The sequence below is a fragment of the Macaca fascicularis genome, chromosome X, assembly GCF_037993035.2.
Source record: "Macaca fascicularis isolate 582-1 chromosome X, T2T-MFA8v1.1".
Classification (NCBI taxonomy): Eukaryota; Metazoa; Chordata; class Mammalia; order Primates; family Cercopithecidae; genus Macaca; species Macaca fascicularis.
Window position 1 is genome coordinate 126805699 of NC_088395.1, and position 18253 is coordinate 126823951.

An 18253-nucleotide genomic window follows, 5' to 3' on the forward strand; every position below is an offset into this window, starting at 1 on the left:
CAGAGCATGAGGGTAAGAGTATGGTAATAAGGAGTGCAATATTAGGTTTGGAGAAAAGAAAATGCTTACCTTATTAGAACTAAGAGCTACAGAGTGCTTATTATGTACCAGATCCAGTGCTAAGATTTTTACATTCATGATCTCATTTAAACCTCACAATAATCCTACAAGGTAAGCACTATTATCTCAATTTTACAAAAAAGGAAACAAGATCAGCAAAGTGAAGTGATTTATGAAAGTCTAAAGCTCATAAGAACCCTAATAGCTAGCAGTCTATTCAAACTCTATCAATGTTTATCATCCAAGGGTTTGGCTATCTACCTCCTAAAACTTGGAAAATAGGCCAGTACGACATCACATTAAGTGACTTTATTATTGGGCACTCACAGTGGAACATTTCCATTTAATGACCAATTTCAGTTTACCAGAACTATCACTACACTTTTCAAAAAGATGCTTAATGATGACTAGTTATCTGCATGGTCTTTAACAGATGATCTCTTACATAAGCTAACTAAACAGGAGATTTAACTCAATCCACAATAACCGAATCTGTCAAATACCATGGTATTTCAACAAATACCATGGTATTTCAAGAGGAAAAGAAGTAAATAAACCAACCAAGAAGTTCAAAAGAAATATAGTGAATAAACTTGAAAATTTCAAAGACTCACTTAGCAGTTAAACTTTCAGGTATCCAGGATTTTCTGTTATTTTCCCCTTTTGTCACTGCTGCCCACATATGCCAACAAAGTTTTTTTGGAAATCATATGCATCAAAATGGAAAATTAAAACTTTTCTCTCTCTAAATGGTCATGACGCTTTATGTTTGCAAGATTTGTATCTGAAAATCTAATCTACTTTCTTTTATTTATAACACGCTCAATAGGAAAACACAGAAGTACCTACCTTAACTGGAAATTTCAACTGGTTGTACACTTCTGAAACAAGGAGATTGTGGCTAAGTGTCTTTCTCATCTTCATAATTCGAACAATTGCAGCATCAATTTGATATTGTCTGTCTTGAAATACTCTTTCTGTAGTGCTTGCTTGTTCTTCAACCTAACAAAAAAGTTTTAAACCTAAGAATTATACCAGAAGCAAAACCTGACTATTTACATAAATTGTGCATTTTAGGGACATGGCATTGTTATTGCTTTAAAGGTACTGAATTTTCTAATTGGGGTCTTATATAGACGCTGACAGAGAAAAAGCCTACAAACATAACTCCTTTCTGTTCTGATTATATTGCCCTATACCAATGAAGTAATGCTAATATTAGTTAATAGAAAAACATCATCTTTGAATTGCTTTTCTAGAAGTAGAGATAGCTGATGTGGAATTTAACATTTTGTTTTTTTACTCTGTCTTTGATATCTTCTAAATATGTGTATCAGTTTCAATGGATTGTTAACCAGATTTCTCTATGACAATAGCTTGTCTATAAAGTGATGGACTCTGTCTGACCTGACTCAAGGCATGGTATTAACTGGCTAAGCAAACTAGTTAAGAGTCAAACTCTTTGAAAATTAATTTTTATTTTGTAATATATAAATCAGACATGCATGCCATTAATGCTTACAATCCTTCAAGACTTATAGACATGTAGGTATTTAGGAGGCGGTTTACCAATCTTGATGCTAAAGCAAAAATGTTCATCTTTCGTAACTAAACCAAAAAAAGTCTGGGCTTTTTGCAGCAGTTTCTTCCTGGTACAGCATAAACATTTTAAAAGTAAGGACATGGTAATCCTTTAAGAAAATATCCTTTGATGTGTATGTGAAAATGACAGGAACTTGTTTGAAGATACTGGTTGCTGTCCTACATTAAAACTTTTCTCCGCTGAGCGCAGTGGCTCACACATGTAATCCCAGCACTTTGGGAGGCCGACGTGGGTGGATCGTGAGGTCAGCAGTTCGAGACTAGCCTGGCCAATCTGGTGAAAACTCATCTTTACTTAAAATACAAAAATTAGCTGGGCGTGGTGGTGCACGCCTGTAGTCCCAGCTACTCAGGAGGCTGAGGCAGGAAAACCACTTGAACCCAGAAGGCAGAGGTTGCAGTGAGTCAAGATCGCGCCACTGACTCCAGCCTGGGTGACAGAGTGAGACTCCACATCAAAAAAAAAAAAAAAAAATTTTTTTTTTCAAATATTGCATTAAACCTTATTGGAACTGAAACCATCAGTTTCAGGATGCTGCAGTTGGAAGTCTCTTACAAATTCAAATGGCAAAAACAAACAAAATATTCACCTTCACTGTTTTTGTTTTTTTCTTTTTTTTAGACAGAGTCTCACTCTGTCACCCAGGCTGCAGTGCAGTGGCGCAATCTCAGCTCACTGCAACCTCCACATCCTGGGTTCAGGTGATTCTCATGCCTCAGTCTCCCAAGTAGCTGGGACTACAAGCACGCACTACCACGCCCAGCTAATTTTTATATTTTTAGTAGAGACAGGGTTTCACCACGTCGGCCAAGCTGGTCTTGAACTCCTGACCTCAGGTGATCCACCCGCCTCGGCCTCCCAAGGTGCTGGCATTACAGGCGTGAACCACCGTGCCTGGCCCACCTTCACTGTTAATCAAACAAATAGTGAATAAATCATTCAGATTTTTCACCAAGCAAGTTGGAAAAAGAAAATATAATCTTTAGTGCTGGTGGACATAGTAAGACAGGCTCTCATATGCTGCTGGACAGAGTATAAACTGGTTCAGTCTTTCTGGAACACAATATGACATTATGTACTAAGACTCCTAAAATGTTCATACCCTTTAACCCAAAAAAATCTACTTCCACACATTTATCATATATCAAAGAGATTAAAATTTAGGTTCAAAGAGGTTTCTTGCAATTTTATTTATAATACTAAAAAGTCATGAATTTAATTGCCCCAAAATGAACAGTGGTTGAATAAACTGTAAGAGCCATGTAAAAATATTACACTGCCATTTGCCATTTTTTGAAGCTATTTAATGGCATGGAAAAATTCTAAAGATTGAATATTAAATAAACAAAGTAGGATATAAAACCATGTTGAGTATCAACCCAATCCTGTACAAGCACTCTCCCAAAAACCCAAAATCAAATACGGAAATATATTTAGCTGGACATAGCAGAGAAAATGTTAATGGTATTGGCAGTATTACAGGTATAAAATCTTTATATATTTTAATTATTAACATGTATAATTCCAGTGTGTTAGGACTAGGAGAAAGTGAAAGAAATACCGTTTCTTTCATCTGGATTTGATTGATCTTTATCCTGAAAAGTTTGTGTTTGAAATCATCATTACAAATGAACTTGTCACCATCTTCAATATCTTTGCCCTTTGGATTTTTTGCCAGAACTCTAGCTTTGCCACAGGCTAATGACTGCAGTGTTCTCCTTAACTCTCCATCCTCTGAAGAAGAAAGAGAGGTTTAGTTATTTGTTACCAGCATGAACAACTACCACATTCTACCTCAATCTAGTTTCCACTCCATCCCCCTAGTAAAACTGTTTCATTTTTTCCCAAAGGTCACCAACAACTCTTCTTTGTCCTAGCCAATGGCTTTTTTCCTAGTTCTCTTCTTTTTTTAAAAAAAAATAGAGACGGGGTTTCACCATGTTGCCCAGGCTGGTCTCAAACTCCTGAGCTCAAGTGATCCACCCGCCTTGGCCTCCCAAAGTGCTGGGATTACAGGTGTGAGCCACCACGCCCGGCCCCTAGTCATCTTTTAAAGGTGTCAATTATCGTATGATGTGCGCAACTACCAAATCTTCCAAAATGACATTTCACTTCTCTCCAGTTGCACGTTTAAATGGCAATTCCGCCTGGCTGTTTTACTATCAACTGTAGTCACGTCCAAAATTTGATTCATCATCTCTATATAACTGTGTCCTCTTTCCAACTGTCAGTGGTGATACTACTAACCTTCGCAATTGGGAAACCCTGAAATCATCTTTTAACTTTTCCTTCTCCCTCATCCTCAACATAATAGCTAGCTGTTGCTTCTGCAGAGATGAATTTTCTCCATTTTCGTGGCCTCATTCTAGTCTAAGGCCCTTCCACTTTATGCCCGAATCATCCCAACAGCATCTAAACTGGAATCCCTTGATCCTTCCAGTTGCCCTGTACATTGATTTCAGTAAGTGGTCCAAATAATTACTTCCACCACGCCACATAGTTGAGACACTACAATGTAGGTTTGCATTTGCTAGATTTATCAGGTTCTCCACAATCAGGCACTACTCATCCTACCTAATTTTTTAACTCACTATTCTGTTACAATTAAGCTCTTCATGATTCTTCATGATTCCGTGCTACAATTAAGCTCTTCATGGGCCTATACTGTGCCCATTCCTACCTCCAATCTCATCTCAAAATATTTCCCCTTGCTGTATATGCCTTCTCCCTGACCAAAACTTGAAGGCCTAGCTCAAATGCCACTTGCTTCATGACAGCTTTCCCAATTGTGCTAGTCCACAGTGATCCCTTGCTTTGTTGAACTCCTACCACACTTAGTCAGTACCACAAGCCAGTACTTATTGGTTCTGACATTATTTCAAGTGTCATTTCCCCCTTTCCCTATGGTTATATTAAGAGTTTTGGCCAGGTGCAGTGGCTCACACCTGTAATCCCAGCACTTTGGTAGGCCGAGGCAGGCGGATCACGAGGTCAGGAGTTCGAGACCAGCCTGGCCAACATGGTAAAACCCTGTCTCTACTAAAAATACAAACATTAGCCAGGTGTGGTGGCGGGCACCTGTAATCCCAGCTACTCAGGAGGCTGAGGCAGGAGAATCACTTGAACACAGGAGGTAGTGGTTGCAGTGAGCTGAGATCACGCCGCTGCACTCCAGCCTAGGTGACACAGCGAGATTCCATCTTGACAGGGGGAAAAAAAAAGAGTTCTGGCTGGGTGCAGGGGCTCATGCACGTAATCGCAGTACTTAGGGAGGCTGAGGCAGGAAGATCCCTTGAGCTCAGGAGTTTGAGACCAGGCTAAGCAACATAGTGAGACCCTGTCTCTGCAAAAAAAATTTTAAAAATTAGCCAGGCATGGTGGCATGCACTTGTAGTCCCATCTGCTTGGGAGACTGAGGCAGGGGAATCACTTGATCCTGAGCCATGATTGTACCACTGGACCCCAGCCTGGGTGACAGACTGAGACCCTCGTTAAAGAAAAAAAAAAACCCTCAAAAGAGTTCTGAGGCAAGGGATTATTCCTATAAATGTCCCTCAGACCTCTTAACACAGTGGTATGCACATAGTGAACACTTAATGTTTGCTAATCAACCAATTCAACACAAACCTATTCCGGTTGCCTGCTTGATCTCTTCTAAACTGAACTCCTCTCCCTCATTAAACATTAGCAGCACCAGTGTTTGAAAAAGAGAGACCTGGAGTTCTTTTTTACCCTGTTGAAGAAATAAAAGTGTTTAGCCATTACTTTTTTAAAAACACATGAAAAATTAATCAAATCATCTCTTACAGGAAAAGCATTTTTCAATTAGTAGATTTAGAAACATGATTAGCATTATCCAGCAAAGCCACTTGACGTAGTAATACAGTATTTCAGTGTGGGGTTTAGGTGTGACCCTACCTAAAACAGGGGGAAGGATTAGCTGACCTTTTAACAGTTTTTTTTAAGCCTTATAAATAGAATAAAGTAATGAAAATTAATCAGCCTTATGTGTCATTCTAGATCTTCATCACAAGCAGCAAGAAATCACTATTTCAAATGTATTTTTTATTTGTTTGGCTCAGATTAGTCATGAAAAGCTAAAGTTTTTTGAGATTAGATATTGCACACTGTTCCCCTTAACTCCCACTCTATTCGTAGCTCCCAGCAACAAAATTTCTGTCAAGAAGTGGCAGTGTTAGGCTGGGTGTAGTTGCTCATGCCTGTAATCCCAGCACTTTAGGAAGCGGAGGCAGGAAGATAGCTTGAGCCCATAAGTTTGAGGTTACAGTGAACTGTGATTGTGCCACTGTACTCCTGCCTGGGTGACAAGAGTGGGACCCTGTCTCTAAAAGTAAATAAATAAATAAAAATAGGAAGTGGCAGTGTAAAGTTTTCATCTACAGGTGAGGAAAGAGTAGGGGAAAAGTTCATTGCTTTTCGTTTTGCAAAAGGGCCAAATCAATTGTGGAAAGACCACACAGCTAAAATTACTTAAAAATACATAAAGCTATGACAAGCTCTCACTGTCGTCATGCGGATATCTAGGATACAATTATAAAACAATAGCTTAAACTGGCCAAACGCGGTGGCTCATGCCTATAATCCCAGCACTTTGGGAGGCTGAGGCAGGTGGATCACAAGGTCAAGAGATAGAGACCATCCTGGCCAACATGGTGAAACCCCGTCTCTACTAAAAATATAAAAAAATTAGCTGGGCATGGTGGCGCACGCCTGTAGTCCCAGCCACTCGGGAGGCTGAGGCAGGAGAATCACTTGAACCTGGGAGGCGGAGGTTGCGGTGAGCCAAGATAGCGCCACTGCACTCCACCCTGAGACAGAGTGAGACTCTGTCTGAAAAAAAAAAAAACACAAAACAATAGCCTAACCTTTTAGTTAAGAAAGATGACCTAAATATTAAAGACAAAGATGAAAACTAAAAGTTTTGGGAACATCCACTTACCTCTTTAAATTCTGCTTTAAGCACACAGTGTCCTAGGGTTGACTGCCACTGAAGTTTCCTGCCACTATGTTTGCCTAGGTAAAATGTCTTGAAAATCTCCTGAAGTTTTACCATCTAAAGTAAATAAAATAAGGCTTTATTTAAGCTCTATACCCAATACTACATTTACCACTTTTTATACTTACCTCATGTGATATAATTTCTGGAAAATTTTAAGACTGTATCCAGTAGGTCCACCAATCACTTTGATGAAAAATAATGATCTCCCAACCACCAAATCAAATGGGATTTATTAGGATTTATACCCTTTGCTCTATCTGAACCATTTAATCATCCACTCTTTTGAAACACTGACCTGCAGCAGCTTTTGTGCCTCTATACTATGCTGGTTCCTTTATCTCACTGTTGCTTCTGCACTGGTTTCCTTCACAGGTTCCTCTTTCTACCATCTGCCAAATGTGAGCCTTTTCTAAAGTTCTGCCTCTGCTGTTTTTTCTTCCTCTTTGAGACAGATCTACTCCCTGGGCCTTCATAACCATCTCCATGGAGGATTCTCAATATCTAGCTGTCTAGCCTTAATCCCTTTTATGGACTTCAGTCCTGGGCTAGACAGTTTCCCAGGAGTCAGGATAGATTTAATCAAGCACCCATCATTTAGCAATCCCACCTATGGGTGAAATATGTGCAAGAATTCTTAATAACTAGGTAGAATGAGGGGTATAATCTGTGAAGATGGAAGAAGAGCCAGGGAAATTGATCCTGAACCCAGAACTTTGGCATTATTAGCTAGGCTCTTAACTGGACTTAGAAGTACAAAAGTAAAATATTAAAGCAGTTGGTATTTGGTGTTGGTGTGTTTACTGACATTCACTTTTAAAAGTATCTATGCCAGGCCTGGTGACTCACACCTGTAATCCCAGTACTTTGGAAGGTTGAGGCAGGGGGGATCACTTGAGCCCAAGAGTTCAAGACCAGCCTGAGCAATACAGTGAGGCCCTGGGTCTCTATTTTTTTCTAAGTATCTATTTTTAAATGATAAGCAAAATGGAAATGTTATGATTTCTATGCCTATAACTCAGGTTCTAAACAGTAACTCTTACCTCTGGTGGTAAATGAACTTCCATAGGCACATATGTTGGCCAATAGCCCATTGTCAGGATATTCACAGTTAATTCAATATTTCCCGGAACATTCTGATTCTGCATATACTGTAAGATCAAAACACACACTGAGATCTTAAAACTGCATACATTTCGTATCATAATAACCTATTTAAGAAGTTCCCCGTTATGAAATTATATGCAAACACTGACCATCCTTAAAATAAAAGGCAATTATTAAGAGGACTTTAAATGAAGCCTACACAAAATGCATTAGGCAAGTACAGAGGTTAACATTTTGATACAAAGGCATACAAGGATCACATGACCTCATTACAGGCATTATCAACTTAAATAATTTCTCACATACAGCTGGGCTGTTATAGGATCTCTCCTCCACTCTTTTCCCCAATACCACCTGCAGTCCCCACCTTTGAATACCCCTACATGGCTTAAACATCTTGCAGCAATCCCCATTCCTCACCCCACCAGCCAGCCCAAGTCTCCAGTTTTTCGCTTGCTCCACTGCCTGTCTGCAGGGAGTGGCCTGGAGTAGGGAAGGAAAAAGAGGGGAAAAGGGCAAAGCAGATAAGCCCCATTCGGTAGCTACTATAGAATTCATAATCTTACTGACCCTGATTTTTTCTTAATTCTTTCACTTCCACTTCCCACCTTAGCAACATTGTGGGGTAAAGAAGTCACTACTAAAACCCCAAAAGAGGAAAATCTAACTTGCCATCACTATCACCTATGTTCTTAAACATTTCAAAACTACTTTCTACCTACATCTTCAAAACTGTGGATCTAGCTTTCTATCCCCAGTGTCCCCAAAGGCTTTATCCAGCTACATTATCACTTCTCCTCTCTCCCCACTGCAAGCTCTGAACATGCAAATCACCAAATGATAAGATGCTGGGGAAAGCCCTGTTCCCACTATAGCTCTTCTTGTACTGACTTCAGTTCAATACATTTTATTTTTATTTTTGTGTTACTCTGGGTGTTTGTTAAAAATAAATCCTAAAGTAGGTCAAATATACTTATATTTCACCAATGGTTTTTTTTCTACTGTGAATATCACCTCAGTTACCATGAAGTAATTACAACAAACACGTTTCTATTTATCCTCTTCAGTACAAATCACAGCAAGCGGATAACTAAATAGTCTAAGTTCGAGGAATTAAGTAAGAGTTTAACTCACTTTTACCTGTTTGAACTGAATCATGATGTCTTTAGAAAGTTCCATGTCTTTAAACATTCCTTCAAGTTTGCTGGTGAAAGCAGCTCCGCATTCTATTAAAGATGTTTGTACATGTATAATATTTTAAAGTGGTAAAAACAAAAGAGGTTTAAAAGTGGGAAACACGAAACACAAAACTTACTTTAGTATGATCTGTAACTTTCATAAGAATAAAAAGAAATCCTTACCCCAAAGTGTATGCCCCATTAATTCAGAGTCAAACTCTTTAATCCTGTAGTAACCTTATCTACTATTTAGGTATAAAATAAATGGGAAACTTTTATACAAATAATAAAACCAAGAACAATGCTTTATCTTAAAAAACACAACAGCTCTGGATATATGTACAATAAGTTGGAAACCTCAGGAGCTTGCTCAATTTATGTTTTCATCATATATACATAGACACGACTGACAAAAGAGGAAATCGATTGAAAGGGTAAGAAGCTAACATTCTCCTTCAGAAATCAAAGAAAAGGAACAGAAAGAATGAGAAACCTACCATGTTTAAGTTTGGACAGCATTGATTTTTCAGCATCTACAGACGCACTCTTCCCGACTAATAGGCGCTTGGCTAAATCTTTCTTATAGAAGGCCTCAAAAACATCCTTGCCTATGTAAAAAAAAAAAAAAAAAAAAAAAAAAGCAAAATTTATAATATTCCAATAAAAAGTTCTGACAAAATTGCTTCAAAGTGCTTTAATAAAGCACACCATTATTTCAAGTTATTTTACTTTATACATTTTATCCAAGTTTGTTAAATGCAAGAAGCAGTAGAGATCCATTTTTGTGCCAGATATTTCAAAGTCTTTATTGTAAAACTTTTTTGCATGGGAACTGTCTTGACTGCATTAACTTTTCTTCAGAAAAGCTTTTGTGGACTGGTAGCTTTGGTGCCAATATTGAAGAGATTAAGCCAAGTAGCAAAAATCAAGGCACTTAATACTAGAAGAGTCAAAGCATAGGACAATCAGGTAACATTCCTCATGTATCCCCCCAGTGAATTAAAAACAATTTTAAATCTGTAATTCCCAAATAAATATTCCCTCCAGGTTGAATATACTTGCTAGCTTCTCTGTTGAGTGCTATTTTTTTTTTTTTTTTTGAGATGGAGTCTTGCTCTGTTGCCCAGGCTGGAGTGCAGTGGTGTGATCTTGGCTCACTGCAAGCTCTGCCTCCTGGGTTCACACCATTCTCCTGCCTCAGCCTCCCGAGTAGCTGGGACTACAGGCACCTACCACCATGCCTGGCTAATTTTTTGTATTTTTAGTAGAGACGGGGTATCACCGTGTTAGCCACGATGGTCTCGATCTCTTGACTTCGTGATCCGCCTGCCTTGGCCTCCCAAAGTGCTGGGATTACAGGCGTGAGCCACCGCGCCTGGCGTTGAGTGCTATTTTAAAAGAAAAGTATTAAAACATTAGTAAATACTTACCATAGATAAATCTAAATATGATCATAATTTTATCCAACATTTTCTCAAGTTCTTCATCTGTAGCTTCTTTGTTGCCTGCACGAAGTTTTGAATCTACATACTTAGCTAAAATGGGGAAAAAGTTTGTTGTTTAATAACCAGGGGAATACATGAGGTACTGGGCACTATATATACCCAAAGAGGAGTATGATACACTGAGTTTTTCAATATTTCAGACATTTATATGCATTTTTTAAAGTCTCCAAAGTCAGGGAGATCAAGTGTTCAATGCCATAGAGCTAATAACATCAGGGCCTGAACATAAACCCAAGTGTTCTGACTCTAGATCAAATGCACTTTCCACTATACTGACGTTTATGAAAATAGGATCGGGATATCCCGTGGGGGAGGTCTCATGTAGCCCTGTGGGGGCATAATCAAAGCCACGGAAAGACATGGGGAATCTTCTGGAGTGTCCATTTTATAGGAATAGTGAGCAATCTTAAACATTACTTTTCTATTAAAATAAACCAGATACATCACAGAGTAGAAGGTAAAATTTGCTACATGTTTAAGGATAAATAGTAGATAGGTTGCAACAAAATTTCATCCTTTTGGCAGAGGACCCTAGACCTTCTCAGGTTATCTCCTCCTCTGACACTAAGGGTACTTGGGTGGAAAAACCTGAGAAGCACTGTAGTATATATCACATCCTTACGCTAAATGGGCCCAGATTATTAGGTTTATTTTTGCCCTGGACTTTTTCCTTTTTCACTGACAACTGTAATTTCATGCTGCCCTTTCTTGTAGTTTGAAATAACACCCTGCCTCATTTCTAAATCGCTTTAGGCTTGGAAAACAGATAAACTTATTATCAATAAAGGTAAATAGGGTCCAACATACCGTCTTTCAAAGAAAGCACATTATGTTTTGACATGTGGGCTTTCAGTATTTACATCCAGGTTTTTAGAAACACTTTTCAAACTTGATATACCAGCTAAGCAACCTCAAAGAAATGAGGAATTAGTAATACTACAACTGGGTAAAAATTTCAGATTGACATTTTATGACTCAAAGAACATCATTAAACAACTGGAAAAAGGACTGGAAAACATACCTATAAGTTCAGCCGGTTTATTTGGTCTTTTGTTAATGAACGTTTCAAATGCTTCTTTCATGGCATTGATAAATTTCTCATTCTTCAGAAAGCAGATATCAATTATATGGTCAACCTTATCTTTAAAATCCAGCAATTCTTGAACCATGGTTTTATCTTTTTCAGGATTAATTACAATAGTGCTGCCAAATGCCTAAAATGAAAAAATACCACTTTTTACTGGAATCGAATTGTCTAAAATGAAAACAATCCCCAAATCATATTTAAGTGGCATATATATTTAAAGATCTTTAAAAAGTAAAATAAAGCTATTTTTAAGATGGAATCTTGCTATGCTGCCCAGGCTGGTCTCAAACTCCTGGGCTCAAAGGATCCTCCTGCCTCAGCCTCCCAAGTAGCTGGGGTTACAGGCATGCACCACTGCACCTGGCAAATAAAGCTGATGGTGAAATGAGGACAAAAAAATAAAGTGCTAAAATATCCACACTGTTAACCACTCATCTATAATCACAAAAATAGTAAGCAATGATCACTGGGCATATGATATCATAACAGGGTATTATTAGAAGCTTCTGGGATCTTTTCCTTATTTTTAAAGATGTCAGCTTTCAATTTCCTTAAAATGGCAATTTGGCTTTAGTGTAAGATTGAAGAAAGGAAAGAAATTTGGGGTTCAAAGTCTTCTTTTTCTACATTCACTGCTTTAAGTGGTAGAGACAGAAATCATGTCAGACATAAATCAAGTTTTACAGCTGATATGCCACATAGCTACCATTCTCAGGTTGACCTCAAAATTCCCATTACTTTTTAAAACAAATTTAAAATTCCCTTCAAATAATTGGATCAAGGCCAGGTGTGGTGGCTCACACCTGTAATCCCAGCACTTTGGGAGGCTGAGGCGGGTGGACCATTTGAGTTCAGGAGTTCAAGACCAGCTTGACCAACATGCTGAAACCCCATCTCTACTAAAAGTACAAAATTAGCCGGGCATGGTGGTGCATGCCTGTAATCCTAGCTACTTGGGAGACTGAGGCAGGAGAATCGCTTGAACCTGGAAGGCAGAGGTTGCAGTGAGCCGAGATTGCGCCACTGCACTCCAGCCTGGGTGACAAGAGCAAAACTCTGTCTCAAAAAAAAAAAAAAAAAAAAAAATGGATCGAACAAGAAATGCTTGCCAATATGCACTCTCGATGTGTAGATAAGCTGTAAGAGGGAAAAATCACAGGTAAATCGTTAATACCTTGATATATTCGATCCACTGCTGCAAAAGAACCTGAACTCCACCTCGAACTCTACTGAAGAGCTGATACAGAAGAGACAAATCTTGAATTCGGTTTTCATCAAGGAGGTTATTTAAACCTGTATTTTAAAACATTTTGGCATTAAAATATAGTGAACAAAAAAGTGAACAAGATTATCAGACATTTTAATAAAATTTGAGTTATAATCATTATTGTGATACTGGTTTGAACTATGACTAGTCTGTATGTGAGTTCTAAGATTTCCTTTGAATTAAACCCAATCATCTTTCTGGGTAAAAACTAAATATAGAGACTTTAGTCACTATAAAAATAAAAACAGGCCAGGCACGGTGGCTCATACCTGTAATCCCAGCACTTTGGGAAGCCAAGGCAGGAGGATCGATTGAGCCCAGGAGGTCAAGACCAGCCTGGGCACAATAGTAAGACCTCCCCCCACCTGTCTATTTTAATATAAAAAGTTAAAAAAATTAAAAAGAAAAAGAAAAATGGTTAACTCCATAATGGTTTGTGCCATTCAGCATGATAGAGGCAAAAACAAACTTATAAAAACTGGTTTACATAAATATACATTATAAATACCTCATATATGTAGTAGCCATATTATGTACATAGTTATATTTCAGAATATTAGATATGGCCTGTGATATATCAAAAGCCATGCATAAATTAAGTCAAATTTAAATGAGGCTCTAATAAATATTTGATTTTCAGGATGAAATAACAGTATAACTGCCTTAAATTTCTAAATATATAAATTTTTATACCAAAGAAAATATTGTTGAAGAGAAAGGTAAAGTTTTTACCTATTTGTGGCATTCTCAAAGTAAAATGCAGGGTATACTCCAAATTCACTTTGGATTAGAAGTGCTTGGTTTGACATGCCATTAACAATAACAAAAAACCCTCACCACTTTAGTGTAAAAAGGAATACCTTTCCTTACTGAAAGCTAACATATTAAGTCAAGAATTTCCCACTTTTTTTCTTTTCTTTTATTTAAAGAGACGAGAGTCTCACTATGTTGCCCAGGCTGACCTCAAACTCCTGGGCTGAAGTAATCCTCCTGCCTCAGCCTCCCAAGTAGTTGATACTACAGGCACATATCAACCACTGTTTTTTTATTGGTATTTGTGGATCCCTCTCTTCTAGTTCCTGTATTTTCAGATAAGAAAACTGGCACCTTCAGGAAGTTTACTGTGATTAATAAGGATTGTGTCCATCCTCAGAAATGCAGCCACATGCTGTCAAACTTTTAAAAGGGCAACATCTTTAAAAATTCCCTACTAGTTTGCCACTACCATTTAAAAAGCAATCTCTTATTTACAAATTGCCAATTACCTTTCTGAAGAATTGCTGTTAAGTGTTCACCTAGAAGTTGTTTTTCTACAGTAGCAATTAATGACTTCCTACGAGGAAAAAAAGTTAGCATTATTGATGTTTGACTTCCAGAAAATGTAAAGCCTCTCCTGAAGGGGGGGGGGGGGAATCAAATAGCTCATTTTATGTTAATTTCAAGATTCCTATCCTATGTATAAATTTATTGGTGCTCAGAGTTACTATACTTTACACCTAAAAGAAAAAAACATAAAGGAATAGACAGGCAAAAATTTTTAAAAACCACTGCATATTTTAGAATTTGGTTTACATCATGAAATAAATATCTCCAAGACCTTGTTGTAGTTGGTTTTTTCCAAGTTTTGCTACTTTTATTAGGAAGGTAAAGAAATACTACATACAGAAGCCCCCTGACTGACAATATTAACACTTAGGAAAGCACAAAAATGGGGGGATCCACTGAATTTTAATTGGCCTGAAGAGTTTAAAGATCACATCAGCCTCTAATATTATTTCTAAATTACATTCTAAACACACACACACACACACACACACACACACACACCCACCCACTCCTAATCGAATCCTTGGATGAAAACTAATTAATTAGGGAAAAGAATAACTTCAAGTTTATATTATGAAAACAACTGTTAACACTTCAAATCACACCTGAAAACAGTTACTAACATGTTTAGGATGGCTAAAGTGCTGCAAGTGATTTAACGACAGTTTAAGACTATTAAATTCAGCATGTAATACTTACTGGGTGGTCTGATCTAAGTAAGTAATAAGTCTGTCTGCTTCTTCTTCAAGACGTTTGTTAACATGATGTAGATATTCAGGAACCTACAAAGATAGTTTTTTATATTATTGTTTTCCTCCCCATAAATCACTCAGAAAATGTCAAGTCCAAAAGATCCTGGAAGCGGCCCTGTCAAATGTGACAGGGTAGAATCATATGTAAAAATTATAGGTAGAGTTTATGATCCAGAATTCTGGCCTTTAAGAAGAGAGAAAAGAAAGGAGCACCTAAGTGAGAGAAGAGCATCACAATGTTGGGAAGATAAATGCAAAGGGAAGCTTATATTCTACAAAGTAAGGTCTATTGTGAGAGACAGTGAGAATGTATTAGTCATGATTTTTAAATACCTCTCTTTCTTGCATTAATTTTTGGCCTTCAGCTGCATAGAGCCGGTTAGTTTCTTCCAAAAATCGTTGTTCAAAAGAATCTTGATAAATCTGGGAGGGGCAACAAAATGAAGGAGATCATTTATTTAGTAAATATTTACTAAATATTCTCTATGTCTATGTAAACAGCATTATGAATTTGGTTTTTAAACATCAAGCTAGGATCCTTTTGTAGTTTAGAAGCATGATGATTGGGTTTTTATGCTCATGTATGAGATGTGCTTCCTTCAGACATTGTTATGACATCAGCACATCACCTGTCTGACATCGGGAAAAAAAAACTAGGAAAAGCAATCAGCTCTGTATAGTATGTGTAGTAGTTAACTTACTTGCAAATCAGACAGCATGCTTAAAAGGCTTCGAAGTAAACTTCTATCAATTGCTTCACCATTCCTTTCCCTCTCAATCAAGAGAAGAATGCCATCAATTGTCTTATTCTGGACTTTCTGATCACTTATAATATGAGCCCTAAATAACTCCAGTCCCATGTCCCTAAAATAAAAAACACATATAACCTAAATTAATTGACAATACCACTTCTGAAGAGGTTTGCTTTACTTCTTACCACATGTTCCCATGCTAATTAGGGCTCCAGGGCTTTGAAGCAGCAATTGTCAAATAATAAAATCCACACATTTAATTCTGAATAACATTATTAGATTAAAGCACATAGGAAACTCATTTTGTCTTTACTGAGAATTGAAGCTAAATTCCTATTTTCCTCCATAACTAAGTTTTGTTGTATTATTTCTTTTTGTGGATTTCTTCCTTGCTCAAATCAAGAGACAAAATTAGTTCAAAGATATAAAACAGTTTTCACTGTACTGGTATTGAAAGCTTATTTGGTTATTTATTAACTGGTTTCAATACTCAAGAATCAGTGAATTCTGATCACTGCTGTAGGCAGATGATAGGTACATGATAGGGGGAAAAGTTCATGATACTATTCTATTTTCGTGTACACATACTTTTCCATAATGTTAAATGAGTGAACTCTTGATGATCAGCAGCAAAATGAATCACAATCATAGACATTCCAGAGTAAACTTTAGTCCTCTTGGCTAACAAAAAACTTCTTCATAAATTAATATATGCCCAGGGAATGTTAGCTATCTTCAATATTAGCATAGGCAACATATTATTAGGAAGCTAAAACCGTTACAAAGGAAAGTCTAGAAGCCAAATGTGAATTTTTAGAATATTCACAGTATAGCTTATACTCTTTCATTAGTGTAATTAAGATTTGAGTATGATTTGGAACAATCTTTTCATGTTTTTCTGGCATCCTTACCAAATGGAGGGTAGCATTGAATTCTGAAGAACGTAAGTTCTATCCAGAAACAAAAAAATGCTCCTGATCATGATCTGCCAATGAAAAAAAAAAAAAAAGAAATCAAACAAGTTTTGTATGTTGTGAAGCTGAAATATTTGCTTTCAATAAGAATAAAACTGAAGGGTTCGTCTGTATATATATTAGATTACTAGGATCAAACATGCAGATAAACACATCTATCTAAGAATATGCCCATATCATTTTTATTATTCAACAGTCTTAATCCTTGTTGTGTTTTCTAGAAAAGACACTTAAAATGGCCCTCTGACTTCCTTACTACTTGAGAAATAACTGAAAATAATAACAGGGAATCAAGCGGACACTCATATAATTCTTCCTGAGACACAGTGCTAGGTAATGAAGCTGCCTTACATTGCATATGTGAGGGTTTATTTTGGCAGGGGGTGGGGCTGGGGTGGGGGGTGATGGATTTTAAGATTTTAATCTGTAGAATATAAGGTATAAACCAGATTAAGAAAAATGGAAAAGGTTGTCATCTGAATAAAACACAGGACCATCAGGCACCTTCACAGGTAATCAAATAGTGGACAGGATAACCATCAAGAGAGAAAAAAAATAAGAGTGACAGACAAAATGTAGCTTTTTAATGAATGAGATAAATACATTTTTGGTAAGTGTGACAAAAATAAAGATGAACCTAAGGTACAAGTCATTCTGAAATGCAGGTTTACCTGTAACCTGTGGTTTTAAAATAGAAAACTCAACCAAAACTAGTTTCCAATTCAGAAAAGGAACAGATATTGAAGCAGTCTCCCTATTGCTAAGTTTTAAAAACTAACATTCCTGTATTTGAAGAAATGTTTTTAACTATTAATACAATGTTGAGCTGTAATACAATACTTTTTCCAGCTTACCATTTGTCTGCAATGGTTTTGCCAGCATCTATCAATCTTCTTTAAAAAGAGAACACTATCCAATGAATCCCTGAAACATATGTTAAGGATATTTTAAGGCATTTGGTACAAGTCATATGTGCCATGTGACAGACAGCACATTAGTCTTAAATATGAATACTTTGTATACTAAATGAAACTAAATGGCACTTGATTATGCACCAAAGAGCTATTTCCTAATTTGTAAAAAAAAAAAAAAAAAAAAAGAAAAACATAGGTTATAATAAAAAACACCTTTAAAAACAAGTCTTAGACAGAACTGAACATCATGTTTTCAGTTTACGATTTCCCTTAGGAGATTATTTTTCCTCAAGTGGAAATCTGTTAGGGCAAAAAGGGTAAAGACATAAGGACATCTTATTTACATGAATACCACATGTAATTAAGGCTGAAAAGTCAAAATGTATTTTTTTCTTGAGAAACACAAGGCACAAAAAAATGACAAATCTACAAAATACAGGCATTCTACTTCAAGCTGGGTTAAACAGTGAGGGGTAGGGGACAGAAAGGAAGACAAAACTATTTACGATTTTTTGTTTTAAAAAGGATATTCTCTGAATTGATGAATCTGTGCTTTGATGTGATCTTCACAGATCTGTCTCAGCTGTTTGTACAAGTTTGCAGAAATCTTGTAAGAACAGAGATTTTCTACAGCCTGCAAGGTTAAACACATACTTTCTTAAGGAGAGGATGAAGGATTTCTCAACTATTTACATCAGATTCTTATTAATT

General features: G+C 37.0%; 1 protein-coding gene and 1 non-coding gene across 7 annotated transcripts in view; one reads left to right on the plus strand and one right to left on the minus strand.

Moving 5' to 3' along the window:
• Window positions 1–18253, minus strand: part of CUL4B (cullin 4B) — a 36138-nt gene that overhangs the window by 3278 nt on the left and 14607 nt on the right. For 3 of the 6 annotated variants that reach the window (XM_015444137.4, XM_074029902.1, XM_015444138.4), the window contains 17 exons: window positions 18073–18176; window positions 17483–17552; window positions 16566–16639; window positions 15604–15766; window positions 15236–15325; window positions 14850–14932; window positions 14090–14157; window positions 12732–12850; window positions 11492–11684; window positions 10396–10500; window positions 9463–9573; window positions 8928–9013; window positions 7724–7831; window positions 6624–6737; window positions 5291–5396; window positions 3225–3397; window positions 910–1062 (listed from right to left, as the gene is read on the minus strand). In XM_015444137.4, coding sequence (XP_015299623.1) covers window positions 910–1062; window positions 3225–3397; window positions 5291–5396; window positions 6624–6737; window positions 7724–7831; window positions 8928–9013; window positions 9463–9573; window positions 10396–10500; window positions 11492–11684; window positions 12732–12850; window positions 14090–14157; window positions 14850–14932; window positions 15236–15325; window positions 15604–15766; window positions 16566–16639; window positions 17483–17552; window positions 18073–18176 — 1920 coding nt within the window. Of the gene's footprint in view, window positions 1–909; window positions 1063–3224; window positions 3398–5290; window positions 5397–6623; window positions 6738–7723; window positions 7832–8921; window positions 9014–9462; window positions 9574–10395; window positions 10501–11491; window positions 11685–12731; window positions 12851–14089; window positions 14158–14849; window positions 14933–15235; window positions 15326–15603; window positions 15767–16565; window positions 16640–17482; window positions 17553–18072; window positions 18177–18253 lie in introns of all 6 variants that reach the window. The other 3 variants (XM_015444133.4, XM_065538395.2, XM_015444136.4) reach the window with 1 other exon arrangement.
• LOC123571517 (small nucleolar RNA U13) lies at window positions 15438–15541 on the plus strand. The gene has a single exon (XR_006695669.1). It is a non-coding gene; the product is annotated as a small nucleolar RNA U13 (small nucleolar RNA).